This window comes from Mirounga leonina, unplaced genomic scaffold, assembly GCF_011800145.1.
Source record: "Mirounga leonina isolate KUSES-001 unplaced genomic scaffold, KU_Mleo_1.0 Mir_125, whole genome shotgun sequence".
NCBI lineage: Eukaryota > Metazoa > Chordata > Mammalia > Carnivora > Phocidae > Mirounga > Mirounga leonina.
Window position 1 is genome coordinate 52136704 of NW_023270305.1, and position 23736 is coordinate 52160439.

The 23736-nt window shown below is 36.1% G+C and overlaps 1 protein-coding gene across 3 annotated transcripts in view; it reads left to right on the forward strand.

Moving 5' to 3' along the window:
* The window catches only part of USP34 (ubiquitin specific peptidase 34), a 262229-nt gene that overhangs the window by 53663 nt on the left and 184830 nt on the right, over positions 1-23736 (forward strand). For all 3 annotated transcript variants that reach the window (XM_035001475.1, XM_035001473.1, XM_035001474.1), the window contains exons 2-5: positions 1268-1355; positions 16709-17129; positions 22323-22373; positions 22537-22686. In XM_035001475.1, the coding sequence (XP_034857366.1) occupies positions 1268-1355; positions 16709-17129; positions 22323-22373; positions 22537-22686 (710 nt within the window). The remainder of the gene's footprint in view (positions 1-1267; positions 1356-16708; positions 17130-22322; positions 22374-22536; positions 22687-23736) is intronic.

A 23736-nucleotide genomic window follows, 5' to 3' on the forward strand; every position in this document is an offset into this window, starting at 1 on the left:
CAACGCAAGATCAAGAGTCACATGCTCCACCTACTGAGCCGGTTGAGTGTTGGACTCTTGATTTAGGCTTGGGTCATGATCTCAGGGTGGTGAGATGGAGCCCTGCATCAGGCTCTGTGCTCGGTGTAGAGTCTGCTTGTCCGTCCCTCTTCCTCTGCTCCTCCCCCTGCTCACATGCATGTGTGCGTGTGCTCTCTAAACTAAATAAAATCTTTTTTAAAAAAGCCTTAAAAAAATAGAATGGGGTTGGCAAAGGGTGGCCCAGTGTACCAGATCTTTCACCTGTTTGTTTTTAACATGGATGTGGTCGTTTGTTTACACATTGTGTGTGGCACAGCTGTCTAGGTGTGGAAAGAGACTCTTTGGCCTTCTAAGCCTAAAGTATTTACTTTCTGGCCCGTTAACGAAAAACTTGCTGACCAGATCTTATACAAAACATTTTACATAAAGACTTATTTGGACAACCTGTAGTTTCTGAAAACTTTTTTCCTTTCTGGATTTAACTTTAGATTCCTTTCCTAGTTGTACATACTGTATGTGAAATGCCAGTATGTCAGTCAAGCTCCAGTCAGGGAGTTGAAAGGGAATTTATTAAAGGGAAGTACTTACACAGATGTTGGAGGTAAAGAACAAATGGAACCTGGACGACACTGAGAGATGATGATGATGACATTTATAATAACTGAGGAAGCAGCCAATCTCCCTGAAGGCTGGGGAAACAAAGCAAAGAGGGTTGTCAGAATCTAAGAATCACTTAGAATCACTTGGAGGTGGGCCCTGTAAGGGAAGCTAGGACTTAATGGAAGGGATGCTGTCTGGCTACTGCTGGTAACTCCGAGAGGAGTACCATGAGATTGGTTTTTGGATGCTGCCACTTGGAATCTGGGCTGCTGCTGAGTGATGCTTTCATACACAGAAAGTGAACACTTCCTTGGTCTCTTCCTGCCTTCTAGTCCTTTAGTACCATGTAGGCAGTGGAGGAGGATCTTAACAGGAAGCCAGCTGGAAATGAAAAATGAAGTTCACAGAGTTCCAGTCCCAGCCTCACAAAGCATAGAACAGAAGGGGGGATTTGAAGTAGAGAGACAACACTAGAATAACTGGCAAAGTGTCTTATCTCTTGCTCCCCCAATACATCTGTTAAAAAAAAAATATCTGAAATACTTGCGTTTAGTCTAGACCTTTTTTTTTAAAGTATTGGCTTTAATACTGGTTTAGCATTACTTATTCCTAATATTAAAAAGTGTTTGTTTCTACTTTATTTCAGTATCAGATATAGAAGGTGGTGATGGACTGCAGCTCAGAAAGGAACATACTCTCAAAATATTTGCTTATATCAATTCCTGGACACAGAGGTATGCATTTTTAAGTACTTTAAAGACTAACTTTGTGAGTTGTACTTTAAATTGGCATTGTTTGTCATGAAATTTCCCTTTTGGAGTGTTGGGTTGTATACCTATAGTCAATGAATGACAGTTTATCAATATTTCTTAAATCTTCTTCCCTTAATCATGAGGCCACTCATGGTTTCGTTTTTCAAAACAGAATAAAAGTTTCTTTAACTCTTTCATTATTTAGGAAGAGAGTGAATGAAATTCTTTTTTTTTTTTTTTTTTCTTTTTAAAGATTTATTTATTTGACAGACACAGAGAGGGAACACAAACAGGGGGAGTGGGAGAGGGAGAAGCAGGCTTCTTGTGGAGCAGGGAGCCCGACGCAGGGTTCGATCCCAGTGTACTGGGATCATGACCTGAACCGAAGGCACACTCTTAACCGACTGAGCCACCCAGGCGCCCCAAGTGAATGAAATTCTAAAAATAATTATTTTGAGAGATTAAAGAATTTTTAATGGCATAGCTAGAGACCTTTAACAAACTTAATCCATTAAAAAAATCAGTATTTTGGTAATGGACACTTTGACCCTTCTGGAAGCCACTTGTTACTACATTTGCATAATATATAGGTGTATTAGACCAATTTTTAAAAAATACATATATTGAGAATATAAAGAATACAACTTCAGGGAACACAATAATTAATATAATGAGAATTTGTAACAAGAATTTGCACGTTCCTGTTCCCTTAAAATGATTTTAGCTGGTCATAGCTAAAGATTCTTTTTTGCTTGTGTACCTATCTCGTTTATTAGTCTTCTAAAATTTTTGTGGGTGAAGAATGTTTGAAGCTTTGTGTGCAATGATTAGTGAACATGTTAAGTGCAGCTAACATAAATAAATGTCCTGAGGCCCACAGTCTAGCTGATCATAGAGTTTATCTTCAAATCTCATTTGTTCTACAGTAATATCCCTTTTTCCTATTTTTTTCCTTCTTTGTCAATAAAGTTGGTACACATATTTGTTCTACAAAAGATTGTAGATTTTTTTACATGCCATTATTATTGGCATCTCTTTTCTGAGTCTCAACCAGCTGAATTACTTTTAGCTAAGTTTAGGAACGGTTGCTGTTCCTCTGTTCTTTTCATTATGGGTAGAGTAGGTGATTGTATATTTCATAATACTATCGTTAATGATTTAAAATTAACATCAGTATCCAAAGGATTTGTTGAGAAATGTTGCATTTGAGTAATAATTTTGGATTTATTTATTGTAACTGCAGCTAGATAGCAACATGTTATGCCACTAAATAAAATGAAATCCAGAGAAATGATGCAATTTTTTTTAACATTTCACCCCCTAGTTATTGGTGGTGCTGGGTGGGGGTTACATGTTCCCATTCCTAGTCCTCTTTTATCATTGATACATACTCTTAATCCTTGTATCAGGAATTTTTAACCTGGATGGGAATGAAATTACAAAGTAAATATTGATGTGTACAGTTTTAGGCATAATTTGTAGGTTTCATTAGAATGTCAGAATGTTTGCCCCCAAACTACAGAGATCCTCTTTTATCTACTGTTGCTGTAGAGTATAGTGGTTAAGAGTGTGGCTGTCGAGCCAGATTAATGTGGCTTTGAGTCCTGCTTCATTACCTGTTTATTAGATGATTAGGACAAACTAGTTAGCTTGTAAGTTCTTACTTCATTTGTGAAATGAGAATAATAATGTTACTACTATTTTAGGTTGTGAAGAGACCAGTACCTGACAGAAGATCTTAATATAACACCTGTTTTAATTAAAATTGTTAAAATTTATTTTAGAAAATGATATACATGTTAAAGGTTATGTAAACTAAAGTGTGAAAAACTGAACTAAAAATAAATAAATAAATAAAAAACAATTTGTAACCTTTATCATTTTATTCACATGTCAGTAAGTATGAGCAGTTTTTAGCTGGTAGTAAAAAAGTGCCCAAAAGTAGAATGTTACACTCTTCATTGTTCATGCTGAAGACAAGACAAGTGACAATAAAATATCCAGGTGGATCAGTGTTTTGTGATAAAAAAATTTTTGTCTATGGGTGCCTGGGTGGCTCAGTTGGTTAAGTGTCTGCCTTTGGCTCAGGTCGTAATCACAGGGTCCTGGGATCAAGTCCCGCATCAGGCTCCCTGCTCCTCGGGGAGTCTGCTTCTCCCTCTCCCTCTGCCTGTCTCTCTCCGATTGTGCTCTCCTTCTCTCTCTCTCTGTCAAATAAATAAACAAAAATCTTAAAAAAAAAAAAATTTTTTTTTTTTTTTTTGGTCTGTTCTCCCTTCCCCCTCATGTCTCTGACCTCCCCTGTTTCTTTCTTGGGCATCAGAAAATACTGCTGCCTAGATTAAGATGGTAGTTCTTGTAGGTGATAAATAGCAACTAATAAGGCATGGTTAATCTTTAAAAGGGATTGTTAACTTGGGGTCCCATGACCATGGAAGTCCATAAATGTATCTTAGCACACTGATGAACCCATGACATTTCATACAAAATGTTCTTAAAGGTTTTCTGGGAGAAAAGTGTTAATAATTTTCATTAGGTTATCAGTGGTCAAGAATCATTATTCTGCTATATTGACTAGAAGATAAGTAAAGGAGCATATTCACTAAAAAATAGTATATTGATAAGAATTTAATTTTTTAAGCATTAGACTATATTAATATATTATTTGCTTCCTATTTAAGTATGCACTCATAAAAATCTTCAAGAAAATAAAGAGAATCAAAGTTTAAAAAAAAAAAAACAAAAAAAATGCTACCATCCAGAGTAACAACTGGTAATTTTTTTTGTATAGCCTTGGTATGAGCTTGTGAATCATACAGTTTAAAATTTTGGAAAAATGTGATCTTTCACTACATTTATATTTTATAATCTGATTTTTCATACACAGTCAAGTATAATTAATCTCTTCATGTCATCAGATGTCATTTTTAATTGCTGTATAACAGTCATACAGCTTCCATTCCTTTTTCTGTAAGATCAGGAATGTTATATATGTTTGTTTAAAAGATTATCATTTATTTTATTAATATTGCAATTGGGACTGGAATGGGAGGAAAACTAATTCAAAGTGGAGAGAGAAGATTAAGAGAATAAATTGAAGAATGCAAGTTAATAAAAGAGCATATGAAGGTCTGAAAGTAACATGGATGATAAAAGCATTGAATAATGTTGCTTTTTTTTTGGACTCGTTAAAACTTATGACAAAACAGGCTTAAATTTCTGTGTTGTAAATTCTACCTTCCATACCAAGTATGAATAAAATTAAAATTTTATTCATACTTTTAAATTTTATTTCATGATTAGTCTTCTAAAAGAATTCTGGGTGACAGCAAGGGTGAGTTTCTGTCAGCTTTTTGTATTTTGAGGCTAAAAATTATATCTTTCATACCTGTCATTTCTGGTTGATAAATGTTCAAGGCTATTGCTTTTGTTTTTTCATTGTTTTGGGAAACATTTTTTTTTAAGTAAACTCTACATTCAGTGTGGGACTTGAACTCATGATCCCAATATCAAAAGAATAACATACTTCATTGACTGAGACAGCCAGGTGCCTCAGTAAACTTTCTGACCAGTTTTAGTAGCTGTTGCTTTCAAATAGATTATGTTCTATACACTCTAAGGCTCTGCCTTTTATTTTGGCATTAAGAAATTTGGGGATGTCGGGGCGCCTGGGTGGCTCAGTTGGTTAAGCGACTGCCTTCGGCTCAGGTCATGATCCTGGAGTCCTGGGATCGAGTCCCACATCGGGCTCCCTGCTCAGCAGGGAGTCTGCTTCTCCCTCTGACCCTCCCCTGCTCATGCTCTCTCTATCTCAGTCTCTCTCTCAAATAAATAAATAAAATCTTTAAAAAAAAAAAAAAAGAAATTTGGGGCTGTTGATAAATTCAGTGGGGTATTGCTATTGACCACTCTTTAAAGTAGTGCTTTTCATGAATTAGTTCATAAATAAAAACTTTGCTAAGGTTAGATACTGTGGATTAACAGTTCTTTCAAGTGTTCCACAGTACCAGGCCAGGGAAAATGTTAGATCCATTGGAATATGTGTTGTTAGATGGAATCAACGTTAAAAAATAATTTAATTTTGGCATGTAGATTCCTCATGAATGTTGAGTTAAAATTCTTTTTTTATTAATTGAAGCTATATGTATTTTATGCTAGGCATTTAGAAATTTTATCATATGTTCTTTTTTTAAATTGTTTTCAATTTTTATTTAATTTCGGTATGGTTAATATACAGTATTAAATTAATTTCAGGTGTACAATATAGTAATTCAACATTTCTGTATATTAGTGTTCATTAAGATGAGTACACTCTTAATCCCTTCACCTATTTCATCCATCCCTCCACCCACGTCCCCTATGATAACCATCAGTTCTTTATAGTTAAGAATCTGTTTTTTGGTTTTCTTTTTTTTTCCCTCCATTTTTGTTCCTTTTGCTTCTTAAATTCCACATATGAGTGAGATCATATGGTATTAGTCTTTCTCTTACTGACTTATTTCACTTAGCATTATACTCTCTGGATCCATCCATGTGCTTACAAATGGGAAGTTTCATTTTTTTTATTCTTTATTTAAATTCAATTTAATTAACACGTATTGCATTGTTAGTTACCAGGGTGGAATTTAGTGATTCATTGGTTGCATGTGACACCCAGTGGTCATTATATCCAGTGTCTTCCTTGATGCCCATCACCCAATTACCCCTTACCCTGATCTTCCTCCCCTCAGCAATCCTCACTGTGTTTCCTAGAGTTGAGCATCTCTTATGGTTTGCCTCCCTCTCTACTTTCATCTTACTTTATTTTTCCTTCTCTTCCGCTATGTTCATCTGTTTCTTAAATTCTACATATGAGTGAAATCATACTGTACTTGTCTTTTTCTTTAAATTTTTTTTTTAAAGATTTTATTTATTTATTTGTCAGAGCACAAGCAGGGGGAGTGGCAGGCAGAGCAGGTAGAGGGAGAAGCAGGCTCCCCACCGAGCAAGGAGCCCGATGCGGGACTCGATCCCAGGACCCTGGGATCATGACCTGAGCCGAAAGCAGACACTTAACTGACTGAGCCACCCAGGCGTCCCATATTTGTCTTTTTCTGACTGACATATTTCCCTTAGCGTAGTACCCTCTAGCTCCATCTTGATCCTTTTTCTTATGGCTGAGTAATATCCTTTTGTGTCTGTATATATAAAAATATGGTACATCTTCTTTATCCATTCATGTATCAGTGTACACTTGGGCTGATTCCATAGCTTGGCTGTTGTAAATAATGCTTCAATAAACATAGGGGTGCGTATATCCTTTCGAATTCGTATTTTTGTATTCTTAGGATAAATACCCAGTAATGCGATTACTGTATCATAGGGTAGTTCTATTTTTAATTTGTTCAGGAACCTCCGTAATGGTTTTCCACAGTGGCTTCACCAATTTCTGTTCCCACCAACAGTGCAAGAGGGTTTCTTTTTTTTCCACATTCTCACCAACAATTGTTGTTTCTTGTGTTTTTGATTTTGGCCATTCTGATAGGTGTGAAGTGATAGCTCATTGTGGTTTTGATTTGCATTTCCTTGATGATGAGTGATGTTGAGCATCTTTTCATGTGTTGGGCATCTGTATGTCTTCTATGGAGAAACGTCTGTTCATATCTTCTAAACATTTTTAATTGGATTTTTTTTTAAAAGATTTTTTATGTATTCATTTGAGACACAGAGATAGAGAGAGAGAGAGAGGGCATGAGCCGGGGGAGAGGCAGAGGGAGAGGGAGAAGCAGATTCCCCGCCGAGCAGGGAGCCCGATGTGGGGCTTGATCCTGGGACACTGGGATCATGACCCTTAACCGACCGAGCCACCCAGGAGCCCCTAATTGGATTATTTTTTTGTGTATGTGTGTTGAATTGTATAAGTTCTTTATATATTTTGGATCCTAACCCTTTATTAGATATGTCATTTGCAAGCATCTTCTCCCATTCGGTAGGTTGCCTTTTTTAGTTTTGTTGGTGGTTTCCCTTGCTGTGCAGAGACTTTTTATTTTGATGTAGTCCCAATAGTTTATTTATGCTTTGGTTTCCTTTGCCTCAGAAGATACATCTAGAAAAATGTTGCTATGGCTGATGTCAGAGAAATTACTGCCTGTGCTCTCTTCTAGGATTTTTATGGTTTCAGGTCTTATATTTAGGTCTTTAATCCACTTTGAGTTTATTTTTGTGTATGGTGTAGGAAAGTAGTCCAGTTTCATTGTTATGCATGCAGCTGTCCAGTTTTCAAGATTGCTTTGGCTATTTGAGGTCTTCTGTGGTTCCATACAAATTTTAGGATGGATTGTTTGTTCTAGTTCTGTGAAAAATGCTGTTGGTATTTGCATCGGGGCGCCTGGGTGGCTCAGTTGGTTAAGCGACTGCCTTTGGCTCAGGTCATGATCCTGGAGTCCTGGGATCGAGTCCCACATCGTGCTCCTTGCTTGGCGGGGAGTCTGCTTCTCCCTCTGCCCTTCCCCCCTCTCATGCTCTCTCTCTCTCTCTCTAATAAATAAATAAATAAATCTTTAAAAACAAAAGTTGCATCGGGATTGCATTAAATCTGTAAATTGCTCTGGGTAGTATGGACATTTTAACAATATTTGTTCTTTAAACCCATGAGCGTGGAATGTCTTTTCTGTTTCTTTGCATTGTCTTGAATTTCTTTCATCAGCATTTTGTAGTTTTCAGAGTATAGGTCTTTCATCTCCTTGGTTAATTGTATTCCTAGGATTTTTATAGTTTCAGGTCTCACATTTAGGTCTTTAATCTGTTTTGAGTTTATTTTGTGTATGGCGTAAGAAAGTGGTCCAGTATCATTCTTTTGCATGCTGCTTTCCAGTTTTCCAACACCATTTGTTGAAAAGGCTTTTTCCTTCTTCATTCCTTCTTTGTGGAAGATTAATTGGCCATGTAATCATGGGTTTATTTCTGGGCTTTCTGTTCTATTCCATTGACTTATGTGTTTGTTTTTGTGCTAGTACTTTACTGTTTTGATTACTACTGCTTTGTAAAACAACTTGAAGTCTAGAATTGTGATACCTCTAGATATGTTTTTCTTTTTCAAGATTGCTTTGTCTAGGGGCGCCTGGGTGGCTCAGTCGTTAAGCGTCTGCCTTCGGCTCAGGTCATGATCCCAGGGTCCTGGGATCGAGCCCGCATCAGGCTCCCTGCTCAGCCGGAGGCCTGCTTCTCCCTCTCCCACTCCCCCTGCTTGTGTTCCCTCTCTCGCTGTCTCTCTCTCTGTCAAATAAATAAATAAAAATCTTTAAATTAAAAAAAAAAAAAGATTGCTTTGTCTAGTCAGGATCTTCTGGGGTTCCATACAAATTTTAGGATTGTTCTAGTTCTGTGAAAAATGGTGTTGGCATTTGGATAGGGATTGCATTAAATCTGTAGATTGCTTTGGGGGTAGTATGGACATTTTAACAACATTTGTTCTTTGAACCCATGAGCATGGAATGTCTTTACATTTCTTTGTGTTGTCTTGAATTTCTTTCATCAGTGTTTTATAGTTTTCAGACCATTAAGTCTTTCACTTTCTGGGTTAAGTGTATTCCTAGGTATTTTATTATTTTTTGGTGCAATTGTAAATGAGATTGTTCTTAATTTCTCTTTCTGCTACTTCATTATTGTAAAGAAATGCAGTGTATTTCTGTACATTGATTTTGTGTCTTATGATTTTACTGAATTCATTCTTCAGTTCTAGTGTTTTTCATGGAGTCTTTAGGGTACTGTATATATAGTATGTCATCTGCAAATAGTGAAAATTTTATTTCCTCCTTACCAATTTCAATACTCTCCCCCCCTCCCCTTTTCTTGTCTGTTGTGGCTAGGACTTCTACTGTGTTGAATGAAAGTGGTGAGAGTGGACGTCCTTATCTTGATCCTGACTTTAGGGGAAAAGTTCTCAGTTTTTCACCATTGAGTATGATGTTAGCTGTGGGTTTTCATATTAAGGCCTTTATTATGATGAGGTATGTTCTCTCTAAACCTACTAGCATATTCTTAAATGTAAGCATTCTCCACTCAAGCAGCATGTAACTCTACTTGGGTAAGAAAGTCTTATCAGGCTGGTAATAATAGGGGTAGGACTAAGGAAAAAATAGGATAAGGGTATGTCTGAGATTAGTGTATAAATAGATATAATATGTACAGAGTTTAAAAAGTAAACAGAAAAAGGCCTGTAATAAAGTTCATTGTCCCCTATCTCAACTCCCTTTTTGCTTTCAACTCTTTCATATGTTGGCTTTGAGAGTAACCTCTGTATTCTGAAATAGTGTTATTATACTGCTGTTACTTCATGCATCAATTTTAAGTAAACTCTATGAACTTTCTTTTCTGATATATAAAGATTACATTTGTGAAACTTCCCTATTCTTTCAGGGTAATTCTAAAAATAACAATTCTGGTCAGCAGTGAGCCAGAAGAGTTTCTATGGCTCATTTTATATTTTACAAGAAATAAATTCTTGTTTATCTTTTGCTATCTTTTTGTTTCCTAGAGTTTACTGGCTTGTTATTAAATAATTTTCAGGTTGTGAATCACCAATTCTTTCCAAACTCTTCAACCCTTCTTAGTACTAGTTTTTACATTTTTATGCATCATTATGTGATCTGTTATTTTCTTCCCTTTCCCCTCTCCTGAATCTCCTTTGGCCTTTATCTTCCTATTCCACTTGTTGGTTTCTCATTAGGTTTACTAAATAGCTATCTTCTCTTCAGATCACCCTTGAAATTTCTTTTGCTTTTCTGTTGTTTTGGATCTCTAGGTTCCTGGATTCCGTGTTGACATCTTTATTTGTTTACTATTTTTGTTTTGTCAGAATGACATCTTAGAAAGGGTGCATGGGAGACAAATGTTTTTTTAAGACCTTTCAGGCCTAAAAGTTTCTATTCTACCCTTAATCTTATTGAACACTTTTGGATACAGAATTCTAGGTAGAGAATGATTTTCTTTCAGAAATTTAAAAAGTATTGCTCCATTGTGTTCTACCTTCCAGTATTGCTTTGAAATTTTAAAATATTTATCTATTTATTATTTTAAGATTTATTTATTTTATTTATTTTATTTTTTTAAAGATTTTATTTATTTATTCATGAGAGAGAGAGACAGAGGCAGAGGGAGAAGCAGGTTCCCCGTGGAGCAGGGAGCCCGATGTGGGACTCGATCCCAGGACCCTGGGATCACGACCTGAGCCGAAGGCAGACGCTTAACCGACTGAGCCACCCAGGCGTCCCTATTTTTTATTTTATTTTATTTATTTTTATTTTTTTTTTTAAGATTTTATTTATTCATTTGAGAGACAATGAGATAGACAGCATGAGAGAGGGGAGGGTCAGAGGGAGAAGCAAACTCCCCGCCGAGCGGGGAGCCCGACGTGGGACTCGATCCCGGGACTCCAGGATCATGACCTGAGCCGAAGGCAGTCGCCCAACCAACTGAGCCACCCAGGCGCCCCTTATTTTTTATTTTAGAGAGAGAGTGCATGAGCTCCCTCAGGGAGAGGGAGAGAGAATCTGAAGCAGACTCCCTGCTGAGCATAGGGCTGTTGGGCTCGATCTTTCGACTCTGAGATCATGTCCTGAGGGCTTGATCTTTCAACTCTGAGATCATGTCCTGAGCTAAAATCAAGAGTTGGATGCTTAACCTGCTGTACCACCCAGGCGCCCCTTATTTTTATCATTATTATTATTTTTTAAGTAAGCTCTATGCCCACCGTGGGGCTTGAACTTATAACCCTGAGATCAGGAGTTGCATGCTGTGCAGACTGAGTGAGCCAGCCAGCCGCTCCCCAATATTGCATTGGAGAAGTATTAACTATTTTTATTCCTGAGCTTTTCCTTGGCAGTCTTTGCACTCTCTGTGAAAGCTTTTAGAATGTTTATTCCATCCCCCAACTTCAGTAATTTCATGATAGATGTTTTGGTGGGCTTTTCAGTTCTGAAATTTTTTATTTCATCATTTCCTCACTTCGATATTTTCTGCTCTGTCTTCTTAGAAGTATTATTTGTCAAATACTATATCTCCTTGATTGATGGTATACTTTTCTTTTTCTCCCCATTGTCTTTTTTTATCTGTTCTACTTTCTAGGACATTTTTCACCTTTACCTTTGTAGATCTTCTGTTGAATTTTACAAATTGGTATACTTTTATTTTTTATTATTATTTATTTATTTATTTATTTTTATTTTATTTTATTTTTTAAAAGATTTTATTTATTTATTTGAGACAGAGAGAATGAGAGACAGAGAGCATGAGAGGGAGGAGGGTCAGAGGGAGAAGCAGACTCCCTGCCGAGCAGGGAGCCCGATGCGGGACTCGATCCCGGGACTCCAGGATCATGACCTGAGCCGAAGGCAGTCGCTTAACCAACTGAGCCACCCAGGCGCCCCTATTTATTTTTATTTATTCAAGTAATCTCTACACTCCATGTGGAGCTCGAACCTCCCCACTCTGAGATCAAGAGTTGTATGTTCTTCCGACTATCAAACTGCTATTAACTTGTGACTGATAATATATGCAAAAGCTATGTAATGTATATTTGTACACATTGAAGGGCTGTATTTTGTAGTTTGAATGCATTTTTTTAATGGTATTCTGTTCTTGTTTCAGTAGTCCAGTATCTTTTTTGTCTCTGAGAATATAAATTGATTAAAACCTTTTCTTCCTGCATTTTATCTATTTTCTCTGAATTTCTTTTTACCATTCGTTTTGATCTGCCTTTGACGATGCAGCTTTTCTTTCAAGTCTTACTGGTTAAGGATTTTCATGGTTAAGAGATGGGCACTGGGGGAGCCTGGGTGGCTCAGTCGTTAAGCGTCTGCCTTCGGCTCAGGTCATGATCCCAGGATCCTGGGATCGAGCCCCGCATCGGGCTCCCTGCTCCGCGGGAGGCCTGCTTCTCCCTCTCCCACTCCCCCTGCTTGTGTTCCCTCTCTCGCTGTGTCTCTCTCTGTCAAATAAATAAAATCTTCAAAAAAAAAAAAAAAAAGAGATGGGCACTGAAAGATGGATTGGAAGTTTTGTGTGGGTGGGGTATCTCAGATGTTGGTCTACACTGTAGGATGGTAAAGTGGTGAGCAAGCTTCATTACCAGGGGTAAATGGGCTTTTCTCTTAGGTATTAATATTCTCTAAGAGAAATATCTTGAAGTCATTGGCCTTGAGTTATCTTAGTCTGGTTGATGGGCAAGGAAGGTTAGTTGGGGAGGTTCATCATTCAGTCATTTCTTAATTTTCTTTTCTGTTTCTTGTATTATCCCTGACTTCTTTAGCATCTGGTGTTCCTGGGTTTATCTTGTTCATTTTATGTACAGAAAAACTTCTTGTTTCCCTGGGTCAAGTAGGAATAGTATCATGGCTGTCTGGGTTTGGAATCTGCAGGTTTTAACTGTACCTTTCATTTAGTCCTATTTTCTGCCTATGCTTCCTCTCTGCATTTAGATGTATCTGATGCTCTTTATTCCCGAGCCTTTTCAGTGTTCTGTAGGGTGGACAATTTTGTTGATAAATCCTTCCGTAGCCCCTTCCAAGTTTATTTCGTTTGCTCTGAGTCACTTATTATTCCTCCCTTTTCTTTCTTTCTTTCTTTTTTTTTTTTTTTTAAAGATTTTATTTATTTATTTGACAGAGACACAGCGAGAGAGGGAACACAAGCAGGGGGAGAGGGAGAGGGAGAAGCAGGCTTCCTGCGGAGCAGGGAGCCCGATGTGGGGCTCGATCCCAGAACCCTGGGATCATGACCCGAGCCGAAGGCAGAAGCTCAACGACTGGGCCACCCAGGCTCCCCTCTTCCTCCCTTTTCTATCATCCAAAATTTGTTGCTGTTTGTTATCTGTTCTTCGATTTTCTCTTTCCTAATGGAGTTAAAGATCTTTTTTTCTTTTAGGGTATTTGTAGTGGGTTTTTAAATAGACCAGAAATAAACGTTAAGTGTAAAATCAAGCTGGACTTAACTGAAAGTGATGTTTATTTATTTAAAAACACTTTCTCCTCCTGCAGTATGGGTAGGGATATAGAGAGAAGTGCTGTATTGAGAATTCAAATACCTAAACTTTTCAGAATGGATTGTCATATAATAAAGTGTATAACTTACGTAAGTATTTAAAGATATGGGTATATGTGTATTTGTGTATCTTCACTTAGACTATCAGCTCTTCTTGAATTTGTATATTTGTAAGGACCTAGATTCAGTTCTGTGTTAATTTCTGAATGTATAACTTTTGTCTTTTTTTTTTTTAAGATTTTATTTACTTGACACAGAGAAAGCACAGGCACGGGGAGTGGCAGGCAGAGAGAGAGGGAGGGAGAAGCAGGCTCCCCACGGAGCAAGAAGCCCGATGCGGGGCTTGATCCCAGGACTCTGGGATCATGACCTGAGCAGAAGGCAGATGCTTTACTGACTGAGCCACCCCTATGATTTTTGTCTTTTTAAGATTAGTGTTTCCTAGTCCATTAAATGCCCCCAGTGCCTGCCAGTGAATTTTTTTTTTTTTCTGCCAGTGAATTTTTAAAGTAAATTTGGCTCTTTGACTTTCCTAATCCAAATCTGACTTCAAGGTATTTTTGGGAAGGAATTGAAGATTCCTTTTTCACTAAAGAAAGATATTCAAGGGGCTCCTGGGTGGTTCAGTCAGTTAAGTGGCTACCTTTGGCTCAGGTCATGATCCCAGCCACATTCCTGGGATCAAGCCCCGCATCAGGCTCCCTGCTCGATGGGCTTTTCCCTCTCCACCGCTTGTGCTGTCCCATACTCTCCTTTTCTCTTTCTCTCTCAAATAAATAAATAAAACCTTTTAAAAAAAAAGATATTCAAATGTATAGTCCTTCACTTTGAACTTGGATTTTCTTGTACCTTAAGAAAAACTGTTTGGGAGTGCCTGGGTGGCTCAGTCGTTAAGTGTCTGCCTTCGGCTCAGGTCATGATCCCAGGGTTCTGGGATTGAGCCCCGCATCAGGCTCTCTGCTCGGCTGGAAGCCTGCTTCTCCCTCTCCCACTCCCCCTGCTTGTGTTTCCTCTCTCGCTGTGCCTCTCTCTGTCAAATAAATAAATAAAATCTTTAAAAAAAAAAAAAAACTAAGAAAAATTTCAGGAGTAGTATGTTAATTTTTCTTCTTGTAGAAATTGTGGTAATACAGAATTTTAAAAGTGGAGATCTTAGAGGTAAAATCCCTTTCATTTTGCCACTGAGAAGATGGGCCTGATGTATTATTTATCTATTTCTGTATAACATATTAACTCAAAAAGTAGTATCTTAAAACAACAATGAACATTATCCTCAGAGTTTTTAGGTATAGGAATTTGGGAGTGGTTTTTGCTGGTTGGTTCTGGCCTGGATTTTTCAGGAGGTTGCATTCAAGTTGTTAGCCAGGTTACAGTCATCCCAAGCCTTATGTGGGGCTTGGAGGGTCTACTTCCAAGTTGGTTCACTTAACTTGGCTGGCAGGTTGGTGCTTGTTGTTAGTGGGACCAGCACTCAGTTTTTTCTCCTGTGGACTACACAACATGAGCTCCTTGATTATTTTACAACATGATAACTGGCTTCCCTCAGAGCGAGTGATCCAGAAGAGAGCAAGGCTGAGTGGCAGTGTCTCTTATGACCTAGTTTCAGATGTCACACAGTCATTTCAGCCACATTCCATTCATTAGATGTTAGTCATTAAGTCTGTTCCACATTCAAGGGGAGGAAAATTGGGCTTCCCTTTCTAAAGGGAAGAATATTAAAGAATTTGTGGCTATACTTTAAATCTGCCACACTTGGAGAAATGAAATTACGTCTACATGGTTATTTAGGGAGTTGGTGCTCTGCTGGATTACAATATAGATGATTTGATAATATAACTCAGTACAAATTGTAAGTAATAGTTTTACTCTCATCCATCATTGGCTACAGTTACTCTTTTTTTTTTTTTTTTAAGATTTTATTTATTTGAGAGAGTGAGCATGCGTGCAAGAGCACAAGTCGGGGAGAGGGGTGGAGGAGTAGATGGGGAGGGAGAACCAGGCTCCCCACTGAGCAGGGAGCCAACTGTGGGGCTTGATCCCAGGACCCCAAGATCATGACCTGAGCTGAAGGCAGACATTGAACCAACTGAGCCACGCAGGCACCCCTGTATGTAGTTATTCTTATAATCTGGGACTTGAGTATCATTTATTTGATTTACTGGACTCTTTAATTATTCACAGTATTGCCAGGCATTATGCTAACTGAACATGTCTTAGAGAACTAAATTTGTGTGTAATAATTACTGACTCTTACTGTATTTATTTATATATATATTTATATATATACACACATACACACATACACACGTATGCACACATTGAAGGGTATTGAGTGTATGTGTTATTCCTAAATGCTCTTGATCAGCCAAATAGTATAGGGATGTCCTTCCCAAGTTAGCCTTCAAGCAAATTATTACTATTTTTTTTAGGATTTATTTACTTTTTTTTTTTTAGATTTATTTATTTATTTGACAGAGAGAGAGAGAGAGAGACAGTGAGAGAGGGAACACAAGCAGGGGGAGTGGGAGAGGGAGATGCAGGCTTCCCGCCGAGCAGGGAGCCTGATGCGGGGCTTGATCCCAGGACCCTGGGATCATGACCCGAACTGAAGGCAGACGCTTAATGACTGAGCCGCCCGGGTGCCCCAGATTTATTTACTTTAGAGAGAGAGTGCAAACAAGCAGGGAGGGGGCAGAAGGAGAGAGAGAATCCTGAAGTAGACTCCCTGCTGAGCATGGAGCCAGATGCAGGGCTTGATCCCAGGACCCTGAGACCATGACCTGAGCCGAAATCAAGAGCCAGCCGCCCAACCAGTGGAGCCACCCAGACGCCCTCCCTTCAAGCAAATTATTAATGTTAAAATACAGCTTTTTTATTAGTCAACTACAAATCCCTTTGTGTAAAATAAACAATTAGCTTTACTAATAAGGTTTTTATTTTAGCCAGTTTCCTGATGTTTGCTAAACATATATTTAGTACTCAGTACTTAGAGAAGCAAAGATATTTGCCACAATTCCTGTTTTTAAATAATTATTTGTGTAGAAGGGCAGATAAATACACACATAAAATTGAAGACTATAATTGTCAACCTAATATGGTGACTTTTTACTACCCAAAGTCCCAGTTTTTGGTGGGATGCCATCTTTATAAATTACTGTTGTGCTACCCTGTCAGGAAGGGAGGAGGTAAAAATTGGGTGGGGGTGGGGGGGAAGTACTTTGGTATTTGCTTATTTTTACTTTTTATATTACTTAAAATACATAATGGTTGTCTCTCTAGAAAGCATTAATTACTGAAAAATTTTCTTTCTCTTATAGGCAATGTCTATGTTGCTTCAAGGAATATAAGCATTTGGAGATTTTTAACCAAGTAGTGTGTGCGCTTATTAACTTAGTGATTGCCCAAGTTCAAGTACTCCGGGACCAGCTTTGTAAACATTGTACTACTATTAACATAGATTCCACGTGGCAAGATGAGACTAATCAAGTGGAAGAACCACTGAGTATAGAAAGAGAGTGTAAAGAAGGAAGTACAGAAAGACAAAAATCAATAGAAAAAAAATCAAACCCTACAAGAATTTGTAATCTGACTGAAGAGGAATCTTCAAAGAGTTGTGATCCTTTTAGTTTATGGAGTACAGATGAGAAGGAAAAACTTTTACTGTGTGTGGCAAAAATTTTTCAAATTCAGTTTCCTTTATATACTGCTTACAAGCATAATACTCATCCTACTATAGAGGTATGTAAACATAATATTGTGAATGTTAAGTAACACCAAGTTATAGTTATGTTGACAGTTTCTCACTTAAGAATAAATATGAGTTATTGTTGATGGAAAATTTATAAAAATCACAATGGTTAGGAAAAGTATTCCAGTTTTCTCTAGACCATTTCTGCAGCAACTTGGGTTGAACACTTGCTTAACACAGTCCTATTAGGGAAAGATCTATACATTGAACTCGTAAAAATTAAACTGTCCGTGATCTAAACATTTTGCCGATATATACATCTATGCTCTACTTTGACACTTTCAAAGAGTAGTAATTGAGGAAAAAGAAGCATGTGGAATTTCGAATTTCATTCTCAGAAACACTGTAACAGAATTTGGAATTCCTTTCATTAAGAAAACAAATATTCCTTAATTAATAGTTTTAAATGATAGTACTGTCTTTTATAAATCAAGATGCTTGATTCATTCCATTAGTGATGATTTTACAACTTTTCCAAGAGTTTAGAAACCCACTTTAGGTTTATCTAGATAATGGCATTGCTTTGTCCACATTGTGGCAGTTGAGACAGTTACAAGATAAGGTATTATATAAGTGGCATATATATGAAATAACAGAGATTTATTATTTCTTATGATTCTCTGAGTTGTCCGGGCAATTCTTCTGTTGGTTTTATGGCAATTGTATTTACTTTGAAAGTTGGAAGACTTTGAAGGTCCAACATGGTGTCACATGTCTGACAGTTGGTGCTGGGTGTTGTCTAAGGCTTGGTTGGATTTTCTCCATATGGCCTCTTATTCTCCACTAGAGTTGATTGGCTTCTTTACGTGGTAGTCTTAGCATTGATCCAGGAAGATGAATGTGTAAGCTGTAAGACCTCTTAAGGTCCAGCCTCTGAAACGACACAGTATAAATCCTGCCACATTCTCTTGGTTGAAACCATTAACAAGGGCAGCCTAGATTCAAAGGGGTATGAAGTACAATCTCTGTATGGTAGGAGAGGTAACATTTCATTTCAAACTTTAACATATCTACCACATGCTTTTAAAAAAAGTCTGCCTGTTTTCTCTGGCTTATTTGTTCTATAACCTTCATACTGACTTCTTTCTTTATCTTGAAAAAAAAATAGTCTTTTACTAAAATGCTTTCACATTGAATTGAGACCACTTAAAAACAGCCCAGGAGGTAGATATTTCCCCTATTGGAATTCTACATAAGAATATTTTAAATCAGATTGTGCTCTACCTTCTACAGTTCTTGGTCTATTATTTTTCCTTGGAGAATCTTTTAATGAATCTTACATGACATAAGCTATTTAGTAAACATCCTAAAAAAATATCAGCTCAGAATCCTTTTTCAACAAACAGGATCTGTTTGTACAAGCCAGCAAAATTTAATCTTAAGAACACCATGTGAATAGTGTTTTTAATGCCTTAAATTGATAATTGAAATATGCTGAAAATAGTTTGGTTAGGGATCCAGATACGTGAAATTCATGCAAAGTTTTCTTTTCTTTTCTTATGTTATGTTATAGTCATGCAAAGTTTCTTAATAAAATTAAATTTTTCCAGTTAAAAATCTCTTAACAATAGAACCATTGCAATACCAAATCTGTTTTCTTCCTAAAATCAATTTTTACCACTTTGGCATTTTTTTTAAATCATTAGAAAAAAATAATCTCCAAATGTAAGCATAGTCACACTGCCTTACTTTCTCTTTTGAAATAAAGTTCCTCATTTTTACTGTTCTTGAGGATCATTCCATTTGACTACTTGGTTGAAAGCAGTAGTTTCATGAGGTCTTTGAGGTAAAATTCTAATAAAAAACAACCTTAGATATAATGTAATATATTTGAGGTAAAATTCTAATAAAAAATAACCTTAGATATAATGTAATCTGGAGTTACACAGAATTCTCTCCTTATACAGAATTTGTGTTTCTGTAATACTCTGTTCATAATATAGCTGTTTCCCAGGTTTCTAATAAGTCAAGAATGATCTGTTACAAATACTTGAAAAATTTATAATTTCTATCCTAGTGGCCATGTGGTTAAATGGTAACAGTCCTATTTAACTTTGATTTTAATTTGATTTTGACTCCTTCTAAAGGGGCACAAATTGGCTAAGACTATTTATTTATTTTTTAAAAAGATTTTTATTTGTCAGACAGCACAAGCAGGGGGGAGCGGCAGGCAGAGGGAGAAGCAGGCTCCCGTTAAGCAAGGAGCCCCATGTGGGACTTGATCCCAGGACTCTGGGAACATGACCCAAGCTGAAGGCAGACACTTAACTGACTGAGCCACCCAGGCGTCCCTAAGACTCTTTAAAAGATGATTCAGTACTCATGTGATAGTATGTAGATAGCTGTGACTTTAGAACCTAGTCAACCATCTTATTTTATATAAGAAGGGAACTGGCTTTTTTTTTTTCTTTTTTAAAGTTTATTTACTTATTTAAGTAATCTATACCCAATGTGGGGCTTGAACTAATGACCCCAAGATCAAGAGTCACGTGCTCCTCTGACTAAGCCAGCCAGGTGCCCCAAGAGGGAACTGGCTTACACAGGTTAGAAGTTCTGGTCAGGTTTGCACAGCATATTGCTGAGGGAGTTGTTTAGAATTCAGTTCATTCTGCTATACTGCTTCTCAGTCACTTCAAACTAATCTCTGTAGCTATTGTATCCATTGCCAGGAGTAAGATAGGAACTCAGAGCCTCTCCTTCTCCCCATCCCTTCCTGTCTGTATCCTTCTTTCTTTCTATCAAAATTGATAATATTTTAAAAGATATAATTAGAAATAAGTATTAATTCAGGTTAAACCTTACTTTGGGGGCAAGGAGCTGTTGCATTCTTTTCTTAATCTTGAATCATAATGTGTAATTCTATGATATATTGCCCTAGTATTTTAAGTTTTTATTCTAAGGGAAATGAGTATAATAATTATAGAAAGAAGAGAAACCATTGCGCTTGTTAAATGTGTGTGTAATATGATTAGGTAGACTAAATACATTATATTCCAAATTCTGCATCTAGTTTGGTTTTCTCTTGCCACTTTCCACTGTTTTTATTTACCGTTTATTAAATTAAAAAATATTTTAAATTCACCCTTTTAATGTATACAAATTTAGTAAGTTGTAGTATATTCCCACAGTTGTGCCACCATCACTACTGTCTAATTCCCGTACAGATGACTTCTTTTTAAGTAAAAATTGTATTCCTAATCCACTGCCTTTCAGTTTTTCATAGTTTGATCATGGAACAGCATTTGTTTAAATAGATGCAGAATTACTTTCTGGTTACTCATTTATTTATTTTCTCTTTTAAAGTAATAGGCAGATTTCTTTTTTACTTCTGGAAATAGAATGGCATTATCTTATTTAGTAAATAAGGTGAGGTTTTCTGAAAAGGTAAAAACTAAACATAGGTTTCTTAAGGCCTTTCTAGGGATCATTTAAAATTAGAACTTTTTGAAACAAAAATGATGCTGATTAAGATTTTAGGAAGGTTTCCTAGTGTTATTCCTACTGTTGTTACCTATAGATCTATGTTAACTCTTTATATACTACTTAAAATGAGATTTTAATGACACCTTAGGATAATGTCTTCCTTCATGTATCCAGAGTAGAAACAAGAAATTGTAAAACAGTTCTTCTCTGTAGTCAGAATAGATGTAACCAAGTCCATGAGCAACATTTTGCACATCAGAATAGAATTTTGTTAGGACATTTTCTAGCTGTGGGCACTAGAAATTTTGACTCCATTCTAATATAACAGCATGGTTCACCTGGCTCATGAATCTGTATTTAATACCACAGGTGTTCTTACATTCTGGACTTGTTGAAGTCAAAAGGTTTGGTGAGAATAATTTAAAGCTTTCACTGTGGTCCTGCTAGTAGAAACTCAGGAGTAGATTTAAGTTTAGTACATTTGATTTAACAAATGTTTTGACCTGTCTTAGGACAGTTTTTGATTATTTGGAAATGTGAGAGTTTTATGTGATGCTCTCCATCATTTGTTTTCAAACTTTATTTCAGCAATAGGACTTACATAAAGCATGTAACAGCAATGAATGACAGGTTTCTTTGGCAGTTAACATTTTTCAGGTGAAAGTATCCATCCAGCTTTCTGATTATAAAAGTAACATTTTCAATGTGACTAAAAATACAGAATATACAAATACAGACTTAAGCCTTGAACCTCTCTTCTTTCTCCATCTCAAAAAAACCATTGTTAGGAAATTAGTTCACATTATTTCTGGACATATAAAAAGTAATGAAAATCAGATCGTGTTCATAAATCCTGATTTTTAAAATGTAATATAAGATACTCTCTTTCTATGCCTGTACATATGGGATAACCATAAAAATCAATTGCTTAAAGTATAAATAAATAAGATAAATTTAATTATTTTTAGTGAATGTACAGAGTTATATAACCATTACCACATTCCATTTTTAGAACTGTTCAGTCATCCCAAAAAGATCCCTCATGGCATTTCACCTTATTTTTGAAAGCTCCATAAGACACTGGATGGTTATGCTACAGTTTAATTAGCCATTCAATGGATGGGTATTTGTTTCTAACTTTGAGATATTATAAATAATTTCAGTGAGCATCATTAAACATTTTCCAGCATTACCTTTATTAGTTGTTGGGATAAATAACCAAAAGATGAATTGCTGGGTCAAAGGGAATGTGCATTTTAAATGTTGATAGATACTGCCAAATTGTCCTCCAACAAGGTCATACCAGTTTCTTTTCTCACTGGCAATGGATGAGTATGCTTTCAAGTAGTTTAAATCATATGTATACAAAGCACATTGTGGAACTTGTGAGTATACATCTGGGGAATTCCAGAGCACAGTTTTAAAACCACTTAACTAAGTTATAATCTATTTTTGTAACAATTATCCCAGTTCTTTATGGAAACACTATTGTTTAAAAAGGCAAAATAATATATAATACATAGAAAGATTTCTTTAGAGAGGGCTTAAAATACATTTTAGAACAGAACCATTACTAGCTTCAGTTAGTACTGTTATTCATGATGAGAAGCAGTTACAAAACTTATTTCAGGTTTTATAAACTCAGTCTTTAGAGGTATTGTATTTTCTTGAGTATAGTTGACACAGAAAATTGTATTTTTTTAGAGATTATTATTTCTTAGGGTAGCCTAATTGTTTCCTTTTTTTTTTTTTTAAATCAGGATATCTCAACCCAAGAAAGCAACATATTAGGGGCATTCTGTGATATGAATGTAAGTATTTATGTTTTAGTTATTCTCAGGTTTATGGAAAATTTGGTCTTTTGTTCATATAGGTCTTTGAGTTTATTTTTATGTTTCATCAGTATCTTTTCCATATTGGTAATAAAATGAAAATTATTCCTGATGAGTTTTAAAATATTTTTTTTCCCCTCAGGATGTAGAAGTACCATTGCATTTGCTTCGTTATGTATGTTTGTTTTGTGGGAAAAATGGCCTTTCTCTCATGAAGGATTGCTTTGAATATGGAACTCCTGAAACATTGCCATTTCTTATAGCACATGCATTTATTACAGTTGTATCTAATGTAAGTATTGTTTGGAATTGGTTTTAATCTTGGGAATAACGTTTAAGATTTTAATAACATGAATTTTACGTCCAGAAAAGACAGGTTTTGAGTAATTTGGTGCATGTACAATAATTTTTTTCCTGGGTTATATTTTGAAAAAATTGAGTACAGAAGCCTTTTTAAAAAGGTCTTATAATAAAAACGGAATTTTATAATTTTTTTTTAATTTGTCTAATTTAATGAATTTAAGTTAAATAAGTAAATTTAGCCATTTACTATACTTCTCTTTAAAATATAAGATAGGTAGCTGTTTACAAAAGTCTTACCTTGATTTTAATTTTCCTTGCCTGAGATTTTGTACTGGGAAATTTTGGCTTTTTAGATTTTTAGTTACTTAAAAAGATGTTTAGCTTAGGGTACTTACTACAGTGTGCCTGACTTTTCTCTATATTACAAGACCTCATAACATATTTCTCCATTTGTAAAGAAGATAATGATTTTATATGTTGTGAAAGTCAGTTACTGTGAAGCACAGTAGATGTGGAAGCAGAGAGATACTTTGGTTTTTTGTGCTTCCCAGATACTGAGATTTTTACAAAATGATGGTTTGTGGCAACCTGTGTCGAGCATCAATTGATGCCATTTTTCCAACAGCATTTGCTCACTTTGATCTGTGTCATTTTGGTAACTCTTGGAACATTTCAAACTTTTTCATTATTCTTATATCTATTATGGTGATCAGTGATTACAACTCATTGAAAACTCATGTGATGGTTAGCATTAATAAAGAATTTTAATTCAGGTTTGTACATTATTTTTAGACATGCTGCTTCACACTTAATAGATTATAGTATAATATAAACACAACTTTTATGTGCATTGGGAAACCAAAAAATTAATTTGACTGTAATGAAGTTGAGCACTGTTTCATAGGCATATTCACCATTTGGTTATTTTTATGAGAAGTACCTGTTCAAGTGTTTTACCTGTTACAAAAAATTGCATGGTCTGCTTTTTCCTTTCAGATGTGTACAGATTCCTTACATGTTTTATATGCAAATCTTTTGT